This window comes from Anopheles nili, chromosome 2 (genome assembly GCF_943737925.1).
Source record: "Anopheles nili chromosome 2, idAnoNiliSN_F5_01, whole genome shotgun sequence".
In the NCBI taxonomy this organism is placed as follows: domain Eukaryota; kingdom Metazoa; phylum Arthropoda; class Insecta; order Diptera; family Culicidae; genus Anopheles; species Anopheles nili.
The window spans coordinates 73,018,879-73,037,295 of record NC_071291.1 but is presented as its reverse complement, the minus strand read 5'-3'; the positions used below and the strand labels follow the sequence as shown (position 1 = coordinate 73,037,295).

Sequence of the window (18,417 nt, the reverse complement as noted above, 5' to 3'; positions counted from 1 at the left end):
GAAATAAGTAATTCAAATCACAAAATTCAAATATCATCCTCAAAGATGAACGCTCTATTTGTGCTTATATGCCTGTTGGAGAAATAACTGGACTCACTGTTCGTTAAGCAACATATCTAAATGTAGAAATCTTTATCAAAAATACCATGAACCCAGACAGATAATACATTTTTGTTCTCGTTTTCACAACACGTGCGATAGCTCGTTACACTCACGCGGCACTTTTAGTTATCGTGTGTGTTTTCCAGTCAGCAAACTGCGATCACACCGGCTCGTAAATCAAGCGACGCTTCTGCTATTCCAGACCCGCGGATGAGTCAAATTGTGGACATGCCCGAGCTCGGAGAAATTGTTTCCCAACTGAACGCAACGGCGTCAAGCAGGTTTTATCGTGCCGGTCTTATCGTGGAATGGCAGCGCACACCGTTTATCCGTCGTGGATTTTTGCATCGACGTTACTTCAACGCCATACATCGTCTCGTTGCTCGAACGCAGGCGAATTTTAAGGCAAAAGTTTATCATTCGGTCGGTCTGCTTATCAGGTAGATCGGATAAAGGGTGCTTGTTACCGGAAACAAAGTCAGGTGCACGCCCGTTAGTTTAAGGTTGACTATCGAAAGAGTAAGGTCCTCTACGGGGTGGGTTCGGTGCTAGCACCGCATGCGCCTTTGCGCATAAAACGGTGCGCGTGAAATAAAGGAAGTGTTCTAACTATAAAGTGTCGCAAGTATTGCCCCAGCTTAGCTTGATCTTACATTGCTGTCCCAATTTTGTGCTTTATTGTAACGAAAACGGCAAACCCATATCCTTTGCGTGCCAGGAAGTTGGTGTCAGTGTCAGTGTAATACTACATTTCATACTTTTTCGCGTCGCATCTCTGTAAAAACGCAGTGGTTCGAAAGGAAGTTGTAACAAAAGAAAAATGACAGTCGTGACAGCGCAATCGGTAAGCAATTCCGGTGCAGCACCACTAACAATACCAGTGGGAACCTCCGGATGGGGCAAATTTTCGCTCCTACTGTGGAAAAACTTCCTGCTGCACTGGAGGAGCAAAGTGTCGAGCCTGGTGGAGATTTTCATTCCACCTCTGTTCATGCTGCTGCTGGTGGGACTGCGCAGCTTGACCGAAATCGAACACGTCCCACATGTGTCCGTCTACCAGCCGTTGGATATCGCCAATTTCAGCGCTATCAGGTGAGCCGCTCGGATTAACTGCCGGTATCCGCGAGCGATATGATCATTTCTCCGCCGTTAGATATCGTTCGGTTGTTGATTGAAATTGAAAGGGAGACCACGACTTTACGGGGTTTATCGAACACGGTCCGCAGGGAGTAATTCCATCAACCTAAAACATCCAACGTCATTGTCTGTCAACCAAACAACGATAACAGGATCAACCGAGCACCATTGTGTTCCGTTGCTCAGTAGCTTCTATTTCGGGTAGGATACACTCATGCACAACATTGTGTAACGTTTGCTATTTCCTCCCTGCAGGAACAATATGGCGCTTCCGTTCCTAAACACTCTTGCCTTCTCGCCCGATGGTCCTGCGTTGCGCTCCCTTATGACTCCGGTTGGCGAATGGGCGAATTTGAACGTGCATCCGCTCCCGAACGGCACGGCTCTACAGAACTTCCTGATCGCCAGCAACGCGTTCGCCGGCGTAGAGTTTGACATCCGGCTCAACGGGTCGAGGACGCTTCCGGAACGACTGAACTATCGGTTGCGGTTTCCCGGTGAACAGCGAGCTCAGTTCGTGGTGGGCCACAGTTGGCAAACGGACCGTCGATGGGGTCCGCGGCCCGATGGTGGAGCGCGATTCTCCGAAGACAGCGATGGAGGACCCGCACCGGGTTACTTCCGTGAGGGTTTCCTCTCGATTCAACACTTTATCTTCAAGGCGTTCGTCGAGCAGCTGAAAGTGATCCCGGACCCGGTCCCGGATATATACCTGCAGCGATTTCCGTACCCACCGTTTCGAGAGGATAGCTTCCCGTCTAGTTTGACCACGTTCCTGCCGATCTCGGTGATGCTCGCATTCATCTACCCGTGCATCAGCATCGTGAAGAGTATCCTGTTCGAGAAGGAGAAGCAGATCAAAGAGGCGATGAAGATCATGGGCCTTCAGGGCTGGGTCCTGTGGAGTTCGTGGTTCGTGAAGTGTTTTGTGTTTGTGCAGGTGTCGATCGTGCTTGTGGTGGTATTCCTTAAGGTGCCATGGTACACGACACCCCACGTGTCCGTGCTGACGTACTCCGACTGGGGCGTGATCTGGCTGATCTTCTTTGTGTACGGGCTAGCGATCATCACGTTCTCGTTCATGCTGAGCACGCTGTTCTCGAAGGCCAACTCGGGTGGTGCTGTGGCGGCGATCGTGTGGTTCCTCGCGTTCGCCCCGTACATCATCATGGTGCAGGACTACCGCAATCTTACTGCGTCTCAGAAGCTGGGCGCCTCGCTGTTGCTGAACTCCGCCATCGGGTTTGCGATGCGGTTGGTTGGCGTGTATGAGGGCACAACCCACGGTGTCCAATGGTCGACGCTTTTCCACGACAGCGAAGTCGACGACATCAACCTGGGCCAGATGCTGTTGATGCTGCTTGGAGACGCCGTCATTTACATGCTGATCGCGCTCTACATCGAGCAGGTGTTTCCGGGCGATTTTGGGCTGGCGCAACCCTGGTACTTCCCTGTCTCGAAGCGGTTCTGGTGTGGCGAGCGGCCAACCTCCGATGGTGAGCGATCCCCACGGGAATCATTCGTTGTTGTAGCACATACTATTTGACCCAACCGTCTTTCAGAACCCGCTGCTGGTCCAGGAGACCCCAACAAGACGAACGACAACATCGAAGCCGACCCGAAGGGACGAGTTCCACGCATCAAAATTCAGGACCTCCGCAAGGTGTACTCCAGCAAGAAGGTTGCGGTGGAAGGACTCACCTTCAACTTGTTCGAGGGCCAAATAACAGCCCTGCTCGGGCATAACGGTGCGGGCAAAACGACCACCATGTCGATGCTGACCGGCATGAAGCGTCCTAGCTCGGGAACGGCCCTCATAATGGGGCACGACATCCGCACGGACATGGCAGCTGTGCGGTCATCGCTTGGGTACTGTCCCCAGCACAATATCCTCTTCGATGGGCTGACGGTGCGCGAGCATTTGTACTTCTATGGTCGGCTGAAGGGCTTGTCGAAGCACCAAACACGGAACGAGGCTGATCGGTACATTAAGGCGCTCGAGCTGGATGATAAAGCGAACGTTCGCTCGGATAGCCTGTCAGGTGGGATGAAGCGCAAGCTGTGCGTTGGTATTGCCCTGTGTGCTGGCTCGCGGGTTGTCCTATGCGATGAGCCCACGTCTGGGATGGATCCTGCGGCTCGTCGGGCTCTGTGGGATCTGTTGATCGCTGAGAAAGCCCGCCGGACTATGATCCTCTCGACGCACTTCATGGACGAGGCGGATATGCTTGGTGATCGGATCGCAATCATGGCAGATGGCCGTCTGAAGGCGGTTGGATCGTCGTTCTTCCTGAAGAAGAAGTACGGTGTCGGTTACAGGTTGATCTGCGTGAAAAGTTCGGACTGCGAAGCCGAGCTGGTGACTGAGGTGCTCCGTAAACACATCCCCTCCATCCAGGTGGAATCGAACATCGGCTCGGAGCTGTCTTACCTGTTGCAAGAAGCCCACTCGAGCGGTTTCCAGCAGTTGCTCGAGGACCTCGAGAACTGGGGCCCCGGGCTGGGGATCTGTGATTTCGGCATATCGCTCACAACGCTCGAGGAGGTGTTCATGAAGGTGGGTTCGGACGCGATCGAGCCCCAGCAGCCAACAGCGGATGATGCGAGTCTGCACAGCATGCACTCGTACAGAACAGGAAGTGACGTCGAGTCGCGCACGACACTTGAAGATTACGAGCTACTGGAGGGTGCCCGACTGTTCCTGTACCAGCTGTGGGCTTTGTTTCTGAAGAAAATCTACCAAACCTCACGCAACTGGTTTCTGTTGGTGGTACAGGTGCTTATACCGGTGTTGTTCGTCGCGGTCACGATTGCAGTCGTGCGGAATTGGGGTGGATCTGGCGATATGCCCGCCCGTCCGCTCGGCCTACGTTTCTACAACCCATCGGTCACGCTGATCCAGAAGGAACCGCCGAACATGGCTGGACCGTTGGATAGCTTGTGAGCATACACAGATGCCGGATGTTTGTGCGCTCTTTTACGCTATACTCCATTCTCTCGTTTTGCAGGATCTTCGACAGTTATATGCAACTGTCCAGAAACATCTCAAGTATGCCGATCTGGTTCTACGGCCAGTGGATGGAGGACGTGTTCCTTCATTTCGCTGATTTGAGCCTCATGATGGTCAATCGGCAGTTTATCGTCGGTGCCAGTATATTGCGGGATAATCTGACGGTGTGGTTTAACAATGAGGCACTCCATTCGCCACCGGTTGCCTTGCAGATGATGCACAATGCGATTCTGCGAGCTTACACCAGGACACCATCGCACAACATCTCGCTCACCAACTTCCCGCTGCCGTACACCGACGAAACCCGGGTACGTTGAGGGACGAAAGGATGCCTTTCTCGCCTTTCTATCGCTTATTCATCGCACCGTGCTTTCCTTCTTGCAGCTGCAATTGATGCGGACGTTCAACAACCTCGGCTTCCAGCTGGCTTACTACACCGGCTTTGCGATGTCATTCGTGATTGGGTTCTACGTGATATTCTACATCCGTGAGTGTGTCACCAAAGCGAAGCTACTGCAGATGGTGAGCGGCGTAAACCGGTTAACCTACTGGTTGACGGGCTTCATCTGGGATTACCTGACGTACGCGTTCGTGTGCGTGTTCATCATCGTGACGGTGGCGATTTTCCAGGAGCCAGGCTTCAGCACCGGCGGTGAGGTGTTCCGGCTCTACTCGGTGTTCCTGTTCGTCGGTGTGCCCGCTTTACCGCTCACGTACATCGTGACGCTGTACTACAACGTGGCACCGGCCGCTTTCATCAGGATAAGTGTGGTGTACATCGTCACCGGTACGGCGCTGTTCATCTTCGTGTACCTGCTTGGTACGGACATGTTCGAGTTGGAGGAGTTGTCTGAGGTGCTGTCGAACGTGTTCCTGATATTCCCGCATTTTGCGCTCTGTGATGCGATCGTCAACCTGAGTCACATGTCAGTCACGATGGACACGTGCAACGCGGTGCGTCCGCCAGGTGTCCCACAGATGCCGATCTGCGACGATCAGCTGTACTACTATCAGTGGGATCGTCCTGGAATTGGGCGCCATCTTACGTACTGCCTTGTCATGACGGCCGTGTACTTCGTGGTGTTGCTGTTGCTCGATTTCAAGGTGTTGAAGCTAGTCGTGCAGAAGGTGCGAGAGTGCTACCATCGCTACCGCTACAAGACGGATGCGAGCAAATCTTCCGGTGAGCTTGATTCGGATGTGCAACGGGAACAGGAACGGATCGCCGCCATGACGGTGGAGGAGCGATCACGCACCAACCTAGTAGCGCGGGAGATGACGAAATACTACAACCGATTCCTGGCCGTCAACCAGCTCAGTGTGGGCATCAACAGGTGAGTTTGGTGACTCTTCAGAACTAGCCTGATCTCACTAGCCGTTCTTTTGTTGCAGCTCAGAGTGTTTCGGGTTGCTGGGTGCGAATGGAGCGGGAAAAACGACCACCTTCAAGATGCTGTCCGGCGATGAGTCGATATCGCTCGGAGATGCCTGGATCAAGGGTCACAGCTTGAAGAGCGAGCTGAAGCGAGTCCACCAGCACATCGGTTACTGTCCGCAGTTCGACGCGCTGATCGAGGACCTGACGGGGCGCGAAACGTTGAAGCTTTTTTCGCTACTGCGTGGTGTGCCACGTTCTCTTATTCCAGCGGTAAGCCAGTACCTTGCGCATGAGTTCAGCTTCACGAAGCACCTTGACAAGCAGGTGAAAGCGTACAGTGGTGGCAACAAGCGCAAGCTAAGTACGGCGCTTGCAATGCTCGGGAACCCGTCTGTGGTGTATCTGGACGAACCGACGTCCGGGATGGATCCGGGAGCTAAGCGAAATCTCTGGAACGGCGTGTGCCGGGCCCGGGACAGTGGCAAAACGATCGTGCTCACCTCCCACAGTATGGAGGAATGCGAGGCACTCTGCACGCGGCTCGCCATCATGGTAAATGGCGAGTTTAAGTGCATCGGATCAACGCAACACCTGAAGAACAAGTTCTCGCAGGGCTTCGTGCTGACGATAAAAGCCAAACGCGTGGATAACGGAGGTGTAAAAGCCAAGGAGTTGAGCCCGGACACGTGCGACCTGCAGGACATCAAGGAATACATCGTCATGCAGTTCCCGGAATCACACCTCAAGTAGGTTGATGGTGCTGTTCTAAAGTAACGATCAGAGGGAGCATTTGTTCACACTGTACTACGTTTTCGTTTGCAGGGAGGAATATCAGGACTTGCTGACGTACTACATCCGTTCGAATGGCATGAAATGGTCGCACATATTTGGTGTGATGGAGCAGGCAAAGGGTCAGCTGAACATAGAGGACTATTCGATCGGGCAAACGAGCCTGGAGCAGGTGTTCCTAGCCTTTACGAAGTACCAAAGGGAATAATGGAAGCTGCAAAATCGCTCGATCGCATCGTACCTAATATACCTAGCATAAGAGCCTATACAGTAAGTAAGCTATACTGTGAGGAGAGATTTCGGATTTCTTTTTTTTATACGTGTGTCATCATGTTTGAGCCTGCGGCAGGGAATAAAAACATCGTTCGATTTTACGATACTTTTTCCTCTTTGTTTGTTTCTGTTCGATGTAAACCTACTGGTGTAAGATAGCATAATCGGTTGTCTAAATCCTTGCCTGCAGTGCGTGTCCTGTAAGGGGCACGCTAGCCCCCACTGCAAACTGCTGGGCCACCGGGAGGACGCCCAAAAAAGGGGAGGAAAACGTGGTGTCATTTAAATAGTCCTGCCATTTCGTTGCTACTGGGTCGAAACTGCCCGTGCGAACGCTCTACATCGGTCCTGTGCTGTGCGTTATATATGTGCGTGTTGCTTTATACTTCTTTACGGTACGCCTGCCGTTTGAATTCACCGCACAAAGGGGGGTTAATAATAGTGATTATTGAATACTTTATACTTTCACTCGGAGTAGTAGACTGAATAAATGTAGACAGTTGTATATACGGTTAATGCAGGCGCTGCCTAAAAACCATACACCAGCAGCCCTTACCTATGGTACATCATCGTCTTACAAAACGCGCAAACAGTTGCTAGAGCATAATTGACGCCTTCCGGTCCAAGAAGGACGTTCGTTTCCTACACGTGCTACTCGGTACGAACTTTCACGACATCGATATAGGGTGCGGCCGGCTAGTGCGGCCGTATTAAAATCGGTTGCATCCGAGGCAACTACACGGCATACGGCTGTGATATACATAACAACAGGTGCCACGCGCCACTCGTGGTCGGGAGAAGGAAACCGATATTTACAGCGTACGAACTAAACATTAATACTCTTGAGCGGGAGGTACGTTACAGCGTGGGAGAGTGGGTATTTGGCGCTGGGGGAGAAATGATCCTCCATCCTTCGACAAACGAACACACTGAGAACGCGGATGGAGCGGTAAACAAAGGATGAAAGTCACCCAAAAATGGGCACGCAACCGTGCAACGCAAGTGATCCCAGAAAAGGATAGCGAGATCACCCGTGTTTTGTGATGTAATTTCGTTGTTCTTCTTGTTTTTGTTTGCAATCGATCGCCCTCGCGAAAGAAGCCGGTTCCCAACCGTGCACGCATAATAATGACTATATAGAGCTTACGTTTGTTAAACATCATACACATGTACATATTTATATATATTTGGCACATACATCCGACAAAAAAATTTGATTCTTCGACACCAGCACGTAAGTGGGCAAGAGGCGCACAGATTACGGAAGATCGGGATTGGGAATAAGAGAACAGCATGCACGAGATGCTCTCCAGGTGCGTCGTTAAGGCGTGCGCAGGTTTCCTCTCGGTTGTACGAGGTAAAACATTTTTCCCGAACACACTGCCGGCTGTCCTTGCGGTGCATATGCTCCTAACCAGTTAACGTAACGCTGCGCACTAATAAGTAACATTCGGCACCCAGACACGCCTATGGTCGGCGTATAAGTAAGTCTGTAAGTAAAACCGGCCCAGTGAGGACCGAGTGATGCTGCTGCTGCTCTTGGTGCCACTCACATCGCAACAGGTGCCTCAGGACTCTGTCTGCCTGTGGACACGTCCTAAACGATGCGCTTACTGAACGCGATCGTTCGCACGAAAGAAGTCTAACCGATAAGATCTCTTACCACTAGGGTGTACTACATAAATCCTCTTAATACAATATGGTGTATCGTTTCCTATATGTACAATTAGTCGAAAATAAACACGAAAGTCAGTGAAAACGAACGAAAGGTACTAGTTACAGTGTGCTGGTTGGGTGGCTCCTGCACGCGAACGTCCACGATCAAGGGTTTGATCCTTAGACGGTGTGTTTCGCGCGAGACACCTCACCACTACATTCTACTCGTTACGGGCTACCACGGCTACCGGACGTTCGGAAAAGGGACATTGTGACATTGCGCTGGGAAGGTCGGTGCCACTGCGTCTAGTTCCTAGTAAGCGATGTCGGGGATCGGTGCAGATCCCCAAAAAGGTACCACTTCCGGGGCGCATGTGCGTCTAACGTGCTAATGGGGGGATTGCGTACACATACCGTACGCGAAACCATACGTACAACGCTACACATACATATAATGGACATCGAACACTGAACGGATTCGTCTGATCTTTCACTGGCAAAGTCCGCCACCGTTGCCCGCGCGAGGGAAGGTTAGTACTTTTCTGATGGAAAAATACTTCTTCTAGTTGGCGAGTTGAGAGCGAAGCGAATTCAAGGAAATAAAAACTCATAAAATAACGCACGAGAAAACGCGTGCACGTGGGTAAAAGGGTGAAGGTTGGGTAAAATAGTTGGACGCGTTTTCTTACGATCGATAAGAAAGCAAACTTTGAAACACAATATCACAGATTGTCGGATTTGTAGCGTGCGGAGAGTGAAAATCGCCATTCCATCGGACAGGTGGCAGACAAAAGTCCGAAAGATCAGACGATCGGTGTAACGGATGGTACGACACCTAACCTAAAACGCACCGAAACCACTGACCGAAGGATCGAAGGGTTCGAAAGGATCACTGAGAGTTGCGATGATTTGGCGTCATCTCAAGCGCCTCCTACACTCGGTGTCGATCCTGTGCGGCAAGCAAACAACATCTGCCTGTACTAAGTGTGTGTGTGTGTGTTTGTGCGTGTGCATGTTTCCCCCGGTTGTGCTCTGGATCGCCGGTAGACGCGGGATATATTACGTAATACTTAAAGCTGGACTTGTGTAGCCTGCTGTGTGGACTTTGGTAAAGGTTGCGCACCCCTGTCACGAGCCGCGACATCTCGAAGGATCGCACGGACGCGGGGCACGGGGATGGGGATGGGGACGAAAAAAGGACGACGATGTCTTCCCTTTTCTTCGCCACCGCTGCCACCACCGAAGCTGGCTTAGCTCTGGCCGTGATGATTCATCTGCCGTGCGTTCATCACCTTGTACACCTCCTGAGCGGACACCTCCTTGTAGAAGTTCTCGCTTGGGCTTTTCGAATTCCCGCGTGCCGTCGCCACCGGGTGTTGTGGTGCTCCAGGTGCCGCCGGGATGTGGTTGCTTGCAGGCTGTTGGAATCCGGTCGCTGATCGCCATCGATTGCCGCCAGTGTTGACGGAGTTGCCAGGTTCGGAGTCACTCGCGGCTGGTTGAATCGCGCTATCTCGCACCAGTGGCATTCGCGACCAGAAGCGCAGTAACATCGGCTTATTGCCCGTCTGATCAACCTCCCAACCGGACGGGAGCCACCAGAAGGCTGGCCGCTGTGTCGTACTGTCCGGGGACTTCTTCGGGAAGATATCCGGCAGCCGGTTTGTGGCTGATCCTGGGAAACGAAGACCACCGTTGCTCGGCTGTGGACTTCCGGCAGGCTGCTGCGAGTTACTCGAGGACACCACAGACAGGTCCTGTTCGTCACGAGACGGGAAACGGATGCGTGCACTGGAAGGACCTGCACCAAGCTGCTGCTCTTGTTGCTGCTGAAGACGTCGCTTTTCGGCCACTATCTCGTTGATCTTGCGCAACTGTTCCAAGTAACCGCTGTTTACAGGATTCGCGGGTGTCGTCGCGAGAGGACGCACCAGTAGTTTGTCGGCTTCTGTGGAGGTGGGTGCGATCGTGGAAGTCGCCACCACCGACAGGTGATTGTACACGAACCGATTGCTGGCGTCGTTCGACTCACGTCGCGCATCATTCGTTTCCTGGCGCAGGATGTCCTGGCGGTTTTTCTTGTCCTCAGCGGTGTCGTTTTGCACCATTAGTGCAGCCGGTTCTTCCGTCGTTGATCGTGCTCCGTGCTCGATCGCCACCGTTGTCGTTTCCGGAGTGGCGCGAGTTGTGCGATCCTGTTGTATGAGATGGCTTGCGGCCACCAGGTGTACCGGAGAGCCTCTTCGACCTCCCAAATCCCAACTGCTTCCGATCGGGGTAATAATCTGCACCGATGCCTTCGTTGGGAGCGGTACCAGCAGACGTGTTGGAGGTTTTGCTGTGGTCGTACTCGTCGAAACAGGCTTCTCCGTGCTTGGCGCATCCTGTTCCTTGCTTGCGAGCGTCGGAACATCACTGGGTTGGGTTTCGGCGGTTGGTAATGTGTCCAGATCCATCTCCGAAAGGTCCGTCGTCGAGGCATCAGGTGGTGGCGCGATCGAGCTGTGATTGTTGTCCATCAACAGCAGCTCATCTTCCAGCTCCATCCTGAAATCCTCGAGATCCGTTTCGTCCTGTTCCATCGTAGTGCTCGTGCTCATTACACCCGAGTTGCCAACGTCGGTAGTAACCGTAGGCACGTCGTCATCGTTGATCGTGGAACTCACGTCACCTTGCGCGATCGTGGACGTGATCGTAGCCGGATCCTGCGTTGAAGAAGGCGTGCTAGCGCTCACCGTCGTACTGGCTAGAGTATCAGCAGCATCCGTATCAATCGCGTCACTAGCACGATCAGTCGTTGTACCGGGCTGATCAGCCAGCTCAGTGACCACTGCAGACTCCGTTGGGCGACCGTCGGCCATCGCAGTAGTGGACGAAACAAAAATGTTTTGCACCACCGTGCTATTGTTTCGCTCCAGCTCAACCTGACCGACAAGCGTCCCATTGGGGAGGGACTCGAACGCGAGAAAGGATATATCGGGCTGGTTGCCTTCGGCAAGGGATTGTTCCACTTTTTCGGTGCTAGCAGCGGTACTGGCTGCGTTGCCAGCAAGAAAGGGCCGCTCGGATGAAGTTCCCACGCCTGGCAGCGATACGGTTGTTATCTTTGCCTTATCCTGATCAACGGAAGCCACATCCACCATAGCGCTATCGTAGAAACTCGGCCCGGGACTGTCCTTGTACGTGTACTTCGGGTCCGGTACAGGCGGTTCCGGTGGTAAATCAATACTAAGCGGTAAGTTCACCTGGAACGGGCCCGTCGCATCGTAGTCATAATCGTAATCAACCTCACTAGTTCCCGCCCCATAACCACCCGTGTCGCCGTGCTGCGAGAACAAACTTTGCAGCTTCGTCACAAGGATGTCCGCGGGGTTGATGTTCACGACCTGGATGCACTTGCCATTATAGTCCACCTTGTAGTCGGGCGGGCATGCCGACGCGTTGTAGCTGTTCAGGAAGGGGGTGATGAAAATCGATTTGGGGGTGATTTTTTTCGTTTTCCCGCCGACGGGCAGCGAAGCACGGCTGTCCTCCGACAACCAGGCAGCTTCCCACGTCAGGTGATCTGGGTTGTTATCGAGTGGTTTCGAGGTGATGGGCAGAGCATCCACCGTGGCCATCAGCAGTAGAGCGCACCAGCAGCACAGCACCATGGCGCTGGTCGGTACGGCCATCTTTGCTGGCGTTGTCGTTGCGTGTGTCGTCGTTCTTATCCTGGGAGTGGTTGTTGTTGTTGTTGTTGGCTTTCGTTTCCCTGCGGAACCGTAGCCGCTAGTGCATGGCTCAATCGGGCAATCTACGGGTAGAGAGAGAAAGAGAGACAGAGAATGAAAGAGAGTACAGGAAAATATGAGTGAGATAAGCAAAAGCAGAACAACGTTAAATTCGCCATTTAGTAAATCCGTGTGCATGGAATGCCCCCAGCCTGGAGGATTTATGTTGGAGCAATTTTTAACGACTGGCTTTGCATCCCTCGAATGGCCGGTGGCGTTTTGAGTTGCGTTTCTGCAGCGGAAATGCAACACACTGCGTGGACTTTCCGGTTGACTAAACCAGAACCATTCCACGGTCAAGCCGCTGAAAAGCCCGTTTGCGGTTCGTTGCGGAGGTTTTCACTAGACGTGAAGTGTCTAGTAGCTTCGAGAGGTGTACAAATAAACCCTTGAAGTTCACAAACTCGATGTTGGATAACAGCCCAATGTTGTAAAAATGTACGCAAACAACGAACACACATCTGTTGTAGATCCTGTTCGGAATCCTTTCCATACTCCATGATGTGTGTGATACATTTTTTATAGACAAAAAAGGACCGTCAATTCCGGTGATATTTTTTCAGACCCACCCCACCCGGTACCGATCGTAAAATCCGTTCAACCGTAACAAAGTCAACCGGTGCCGTTTGCAGATGGAACCGGCACAACGAAGCACCATCGTTTCCGGCCGAATGCGCTCGCTCGCTAAATGGATTATGGATATATTTCGATTTTCTGACAGCTTTTTTTTGTGGTGCTTTTTTGGGGTGCTCCAAACGCAAAATATGTCACCCGCGATGGGTCGCGAATCGGCTGATGGCCTCGAGCGATGCAAAATGGGACCTCGTCGGGCGGCAGTCAAACATCACATACAGTCGGGAGTGATTTTTGCTTTCGAAAGCACCGACAGGTGAGGAACCGCTTGAAGAAGATCCGGAAAGCGGCCGTTTGAAGTGCAGCGTCCGCTGTGTTTTATCGCAGCCATGCATAATGATTAGGGTGAAAGGCTTATCGTGGGGTTTTGATCGCTGACCGATTTCTAAAACATGAAAAGGTTTAGAGCGAAGCAGCGTTTATGTGCCGGTTTGTTGATACAAATGCGAATGTATAAGCAAACAAAAGGTTTTTTTTAATGTTTATCAAACCAACAATTGGAGGACTCAAAACACATCTAATTTATTATGTGCATCACATCCTTAAATCATTGGATATTGTAAGGAATGAAATCATGCAAATGTACATGATTGTCATGGAAATCGTTGAGATCAAAGACCTTTTTTCAGATGCATGCATCCATCAGCGTCACCTTCGATCAACTGAGACCTGCAATCGACATTAAAGTGCATTTCAACCTGTCTCGGTTAGGGCAAACACGCACCGTTCACCGACGGGGATGATCAGGAAGAGATTAAACAGCACAAACGCCACACAAGGAGAAGTTGTTCGACCGGAATGGGCCCGGCGAGACGAACGTAGGCTTCGAATCGCGATAGATAACCTGCTCCGTGGCAACGTTCAGCCTCCAGGGTCTCCCACTGAGGCGTTTGATACGATGATCGAGTGCCCCAGGGCTCCGGGAAGCTGTTTCTGGGTCAAAAAGTGTAAGTTTCCTACGTGTCTCCGATACCTTCTCGCGTACCTTCCGGCGTCTAATCACTCCACCGGCGACCCATCACGTTCGATTTCATTTGTCAACCTTTTTTCCGATCATTGCCCCAAAGATGGACGTAGATGATCGAGCCCCCGATGGGGTTTCTTGAGTTGGAGATGTTGGTGAGAGGATCACTTTGAAGTATGTTTACTTCTTGTGTACTCTTGCCCATCCCAATAGCCGCGGGTGACCAACGACAACGTGGACGCAGTCGTCGTGATCGTATCAGCAACATCTTCCGTTCGTATGTTTTCCCTTTCCTCGGTGCAAGGCGCACTTCTAGGGACGAATTCGCGATCACGAGCCAAACCGGCACACGCACCACACGTGCGTTTGAGTGATGAGGCATGATCGACCTGTGGTTGTTGGCAGGAGAACGAGTTGCAAAACGATCGCCGGCGGCGAATGCTGGATGCGATTTTGGACAGGTCTTAGCAATAAATCATCGATGTTCACTTTCAACCCGATGGCGGTTTCGCTTTTCTCTTCCGCGAGTGGTCAACTTTCATCCCACAGCCGTTGCCGGCGAGATTCGTTCTGGGGAAAGTTTCTGGAGGAAAAATGGACCCCCATCCGGGGGAAAGCGATCCCGTACGACGGGTCATCTTGGGCTTTGATGGTGGTCCGATCCCAGGGAGGGTTTGTTGGTTTTTTGGATGTGTGCATGTACGTGTGCCAAAAACAAATAAAAAGAAAAAGCCAAGCCGTTTCGCTAACTCTACACGCTACGCTCGCTTGAGAAGGCGATCATTTGGAATGGTCAGAATAAATCAAACCTTCCAGATGCGCCCCGCACTGCGTGTTGAAGTGTCTGCGAAGGTTTTGGCGGCTCAAACGAAAAACGAAACACACCGCCACTCGACGCTCGCGCGAACTCCGGTGCCTTGGGAGTTGATGGCCAGATGGCCAAATGAGCTACGCTGCTTGCCGGATGGGATCATGTTTATGGATGTTTATGCACGCGAAAACCGACCCCTGTACATGCAAAACAAGCGTGTTCGACGAAAGGAAGCCAAACCCTTCCCTGGCTCGTTGATCTTGAGTCGCTCAAGTGGGGGAAAAAAAAAAAGGAAATTAACGGATCGGGAGTCGGGTGCCTTTTTACGGCATTTTCCGGCCCGAGGCTTCGAGTGTTTAAATTGAGTTCGGCTGCGCGAAATGTAAACCAGGGTCAGGCCATGCCGTTCTCTCACGGTGCGGCGCAAAATGGCGATCCATCGCTTAACGGTCCCGCGCGGCCAATCATATCGGCGATGGACGAGAAATTAATCCCGGGCTTCTGTTTTAGCGCATTTTTAACCTTTCCATTTCCAACGCCACCGGGCGTCATTGCGCCCGCGGGGTGATTGCAATTGACCCGACGAGCGTGGTAAATTTAATACGCATCGCACAGGCAGTTTTATGACGCAGTAAAGCTGCCCGGCACGTATGTGCTTGCTCGCGAAAACTAATGATGTTCGCAGAGATCTCGGAGGTCTCGCTGTCGGTTAACATGATCTGTTGCGCCAGGGACACCACGAGATGTCGCCAACCGACGCAATAGGACCTAAGCGATGGAGCAGATCCCAGATAACACGTGATCGCGAGGGCAGAGAAGAAGCTACAGACCCTCAGCGTCTTATCGGTGGTAATTAGTTATGTTTTTAAACTCCTTCACGGGGCAACGAATGGGTTTCTTTTGGGACATTAATATGCATGTTGCAAAGATACTTTTGGGACCAGCATATTTAACATCATTTTACACCAACAAGATTAAAACCTCTTTAACGTCATATATGAGTTGAAATAGGAATCCTCCAACATTTGTGCAATGCACGTTTGCCTTGAATTACTTGGCTTGAAGTACATTTTTCTCTTTCAAAGTCGATAATATTCACGGACGGATTGAAAGACCTATCAAAGGAAGAAGTCTATAGATCAACAAAGATCATCCACCATGAAATTTTCAGAACATGCTTTCTTTCCATAAGTGGCCGTAAATGCAAACGTGCAATAAAATTCAGAATCGCAAACAAATCAACGCCAAATGGACCCCCGGAAATGGGCACGCCCCCGGTTCATCTGGCGAATCGCTCAGCGGAGACGCAAAATAGCACCATCTGGAATCATTCGGAAACCTCAAACCCTAGGCATCGATGGTGCGAGAGGATCATCACGAACACATCCCACCCTGTTGCTGTTTGCCCTTAATTCAATTTAGAGTGCGACGGGGGGAAAAACCGACCCCTCTTACTCCATCTCAAAGGCCGGCACTTGACAGGAGCAGATGCGTGCCAGAGCACCAAGATGTTCGCGATCGACTAACGGCCATGCGAATCGAGGATCGCGAACGGCTCGTTTGGCGGCTTGCCTGGTGTGTTCTGACCGAGACCGCGATGGGTTTCTCGCACCCTTACGCGATCGTGGGGCGAGGGTGTGATTCCTAAATCAGCTGCCCATGGCGTCAATGCCGGCATGGGCCAGGGCACGGGAGGCAAGAAAGTTGATTCAATAAAATAAATTATAAACGAGGTCACACACACACAACTTCCATTAGCGCAGCGAGACACCCCGGCGTTGAAACACTTTCAATCTTCCTCCCTCTCGGGCTCGACACTGTGTTTTTTTGTTGGTTATTTTTTATCCCCCTACACCTTTGATACTGCAACACCGAGCTGATCGTGCTCGGTGTGACTGAGATAAATGCGGTTGACAAAGTGGTGAGCCTTCTACCCTCACCTGCTGAACAGGGCATTTTGTTTGGTTTATCCGGCTCGAAGGCTACGGTTGATGTGTTTTAGGTAGACCAACGGAGTTCAAGATACGATTTAAAAACAGTAGAAACAAGCTTAGAGCACACAAATAGGTTGGGAAATAGTTTGCCGAATTGCAGCCAACTTTTGACATCGTGTATGTTTTGAAGATCAACCATTAAATTATTTCACTTCATGTTTCGCCTCATTTACAGGCTCGTGGAAACAATTTCCCCATCAGCATTTGAGTAAAACGATAAATATAAACCATTTTATCGTCATTGTGCCCCGCTTCACGTAAGCTATAAATCCACGATCCGTTTGATTTCTTCGATCACGCGAGACGCAACCGAAATCGATCGTCAATGCGCATCGCGTGACCAGCGAGACTTTGCAAAAGCGAGTCGTTTTTGGTGACGCTGCGCAACGAATTCGCAATCGCAGGCGTGTGGATTGTATAATATTTTTGCCTGTACTTTCTGCGCGTGAGTTCGTTCCCAGGGACTCACTAAGCACTGCGTGGCGGTGTTACCCTCACAATGGGGTGGAAAAGTTTGACAATCGACCCGGACGGTGGAAAAGCCCATTGCGAAAGCCACCACGCGTTGTCACCGGCACGCATCCGGGGAGGATTTTTGAAACACTGCAAGATAAATTGCACCGGTACCGGTACACGTGATTTCTGTTTTTTTGAGAAACTTTCAACGGTCCACTCACATGTACCACAGCCGCCCGTATCATCCGCGGAAGATATCATCGTGAGTCGGAAGGAACCTTAATCTTTCTCCGCTTCCCAACGAGCCCATGCCACGCATCAGATATGAGAGATTTTGGCCTTTTTTGTTTTAATTTCATCTCCGCATTTTACATCCTCGTGAATACATCCCAAGAAGTGACAGCTCAACGAGAGAACGTCCACCGGGGGGTCAATTCGTTGGAAAAGACCCCTAAAAATGTCGGCTCTTGTCTCGATGGTCGCGAAAGAGAAAGTTTACGAGAAACTTGACCTTGGTTGGGCGGTTGGATGGTTCGCTGGTTTCTTCTTGTTTTCGTTTCGGTTTTTGCAAGATGCTATCTATGGGCCTCGACGTTAGGGAGTGGGGAACATGTTTCGCAAACGCCCCGAGACCGAACCGAAATTGTGTCGTCTTGCCGTTGCAGCAGTGCGGAATGCACGTGCAACAGGAAGCGGGCCGAAAACGAAACGAAACGATCCCCGATAAGATAAGGGTCAAATAGAGTAGTCTTTTTCGAATGACACCTAAAATTTGTCGAAACGTTAGGAAGACCTTTTCGAATAGACGCAACAATTGCGGAGGTATTAAACACGTATCTCGTGCGAATAATGAGAGGGCTTATTGTGGATGGGATTTAACGTGCTGCGAAATAAACCGACAGCATGAAACACATTTGCACCTTTTTGCACGTGACTATTTGCCGATTTCGACGCCGGGGATGGTTCATTGCTAATCTACTGGCACAATAAAATCGACCGATCGTAAATCCGCCCGGACGTGATAGACGTGCCCTTCGCGAGTAGATCGTTTTCCCCACACACTCAGGCTAATGCGCCCTGGCGGAGGTTTATGACACGAAAAGCACGAATTGGACGCAGCTTGTTAGTTAGATACACGTGGTATACCTACTCGATCTCAGCACGGTTTTGGCGAGAGGGTGGCGGTGGCTTCAGGTGACTCGGAGAGAAAACTTTTCCAATTTATCACACAACCCTGGCTGTCCTCTCGGGACGCTGATTCAAATATCGAATATATGTTCACTGGCTTAACCCCCACGAGCAACTGCCAGCCGGCGGTATGCCATGAGGTCTATTTATCCGTTTTTTGCCAAACTTTGACCATGCAAGGATGCAAGGATGACGCTCCCGTTGAGGTGGGTTGCACCCACGCCGAACGAGGATCGGAATTGCACGGCCATCG

The 18,417-nt window shown here is 51.3% G+C and overlaps 2 protein-coding genes across 2 annotated transcripts; one reads left to right on the top strand and one right to left on the bottom strand.

Moving 5' to 3' along the window:
• The first annotated feature begins 922 nt into the window (after window positions 1-922).
• On the top strand, window positions 923-6,624 carry LOC128730305 (phospholipid-transporting ATPase ABCA3-like). The gene is made up of 7 exons (XM_053823343.1): window positions 923-1,194; window positions 1,495-2,735; window positions 2,802-4,179; window positions 4,248-4,557; window positions 4,634-5,583; window positions 5,642-6,373; window positions 6,450-6,624. Exons 1-7 carry the CDS (start codon window positions 923-925, stop codon window positions 6,622-6,624), a joined length of 5,058 nt encoding a protein of 1,685 aa, XP_053679318.1.
• A 2,755-nt stretch (window positions 6,625-9,379) lies between these two features.
• Window positions 9,380-17,237, bottom strand: LOC128730135 (mucin-5AC-like). The gene is made up of 2 exons (XM_053823168.1): window positions 17,198-17,237; window positions 9,380-12,141 (listed from the first exon to the last, which is right to left on the bottom strand). Exons 1-2 carry the CDS (start codon window positions 17,235-17,237, stop codon window positions 9,596-9,598), a joined length of 2,586 nt encoding a protein of 861 aa, XP_053679143.1. The 3' UTR covers window positions 9,380-9,595.
• Between the last annotated feature and the right edge of the window lie 1,180 nt (window positions 17,238-18,417).

Excerpts from the sequence above, each read along its gene's own strand:
- LOC128730305 (XM_053823343.1), top strand. The coding sequence starts at position 923 with ATGACAGTCGTGACAGCGCAATCGGTAAGCAATTCCGGTGCAGCACCA. Across the intron at positions 4,558-4,633 it reads CGTACACCGACGAAACCCGG|CTGCAATTGATGCGGACGTT; the intron begins GTACGTTGAGGG and ends TCCTTCTTGCAG. Across the intron at positions 6,374-6,449 it reads TTCCCGGAATCACACCTCAA|GGAGGAATATCAGGACTTGC; the intron begins GTAGGTTGATGG and ends TTTCGTTTGCAG.
- LOC128730135 (XM_053823168.1), bottom strand. The coding sequence starts at position 17,237 with ATGATATCTTCCGCGGATGATACGGGCGGCTGTGGTACAT. Across the intron at positions 12,142-17,197 it reads TACGGGCGGCTGTGGTACAT|ATTGCCCGATTGAGCCATGC; the intron begins GTGAGTGGACCG and ends CTCTACCCGTAG.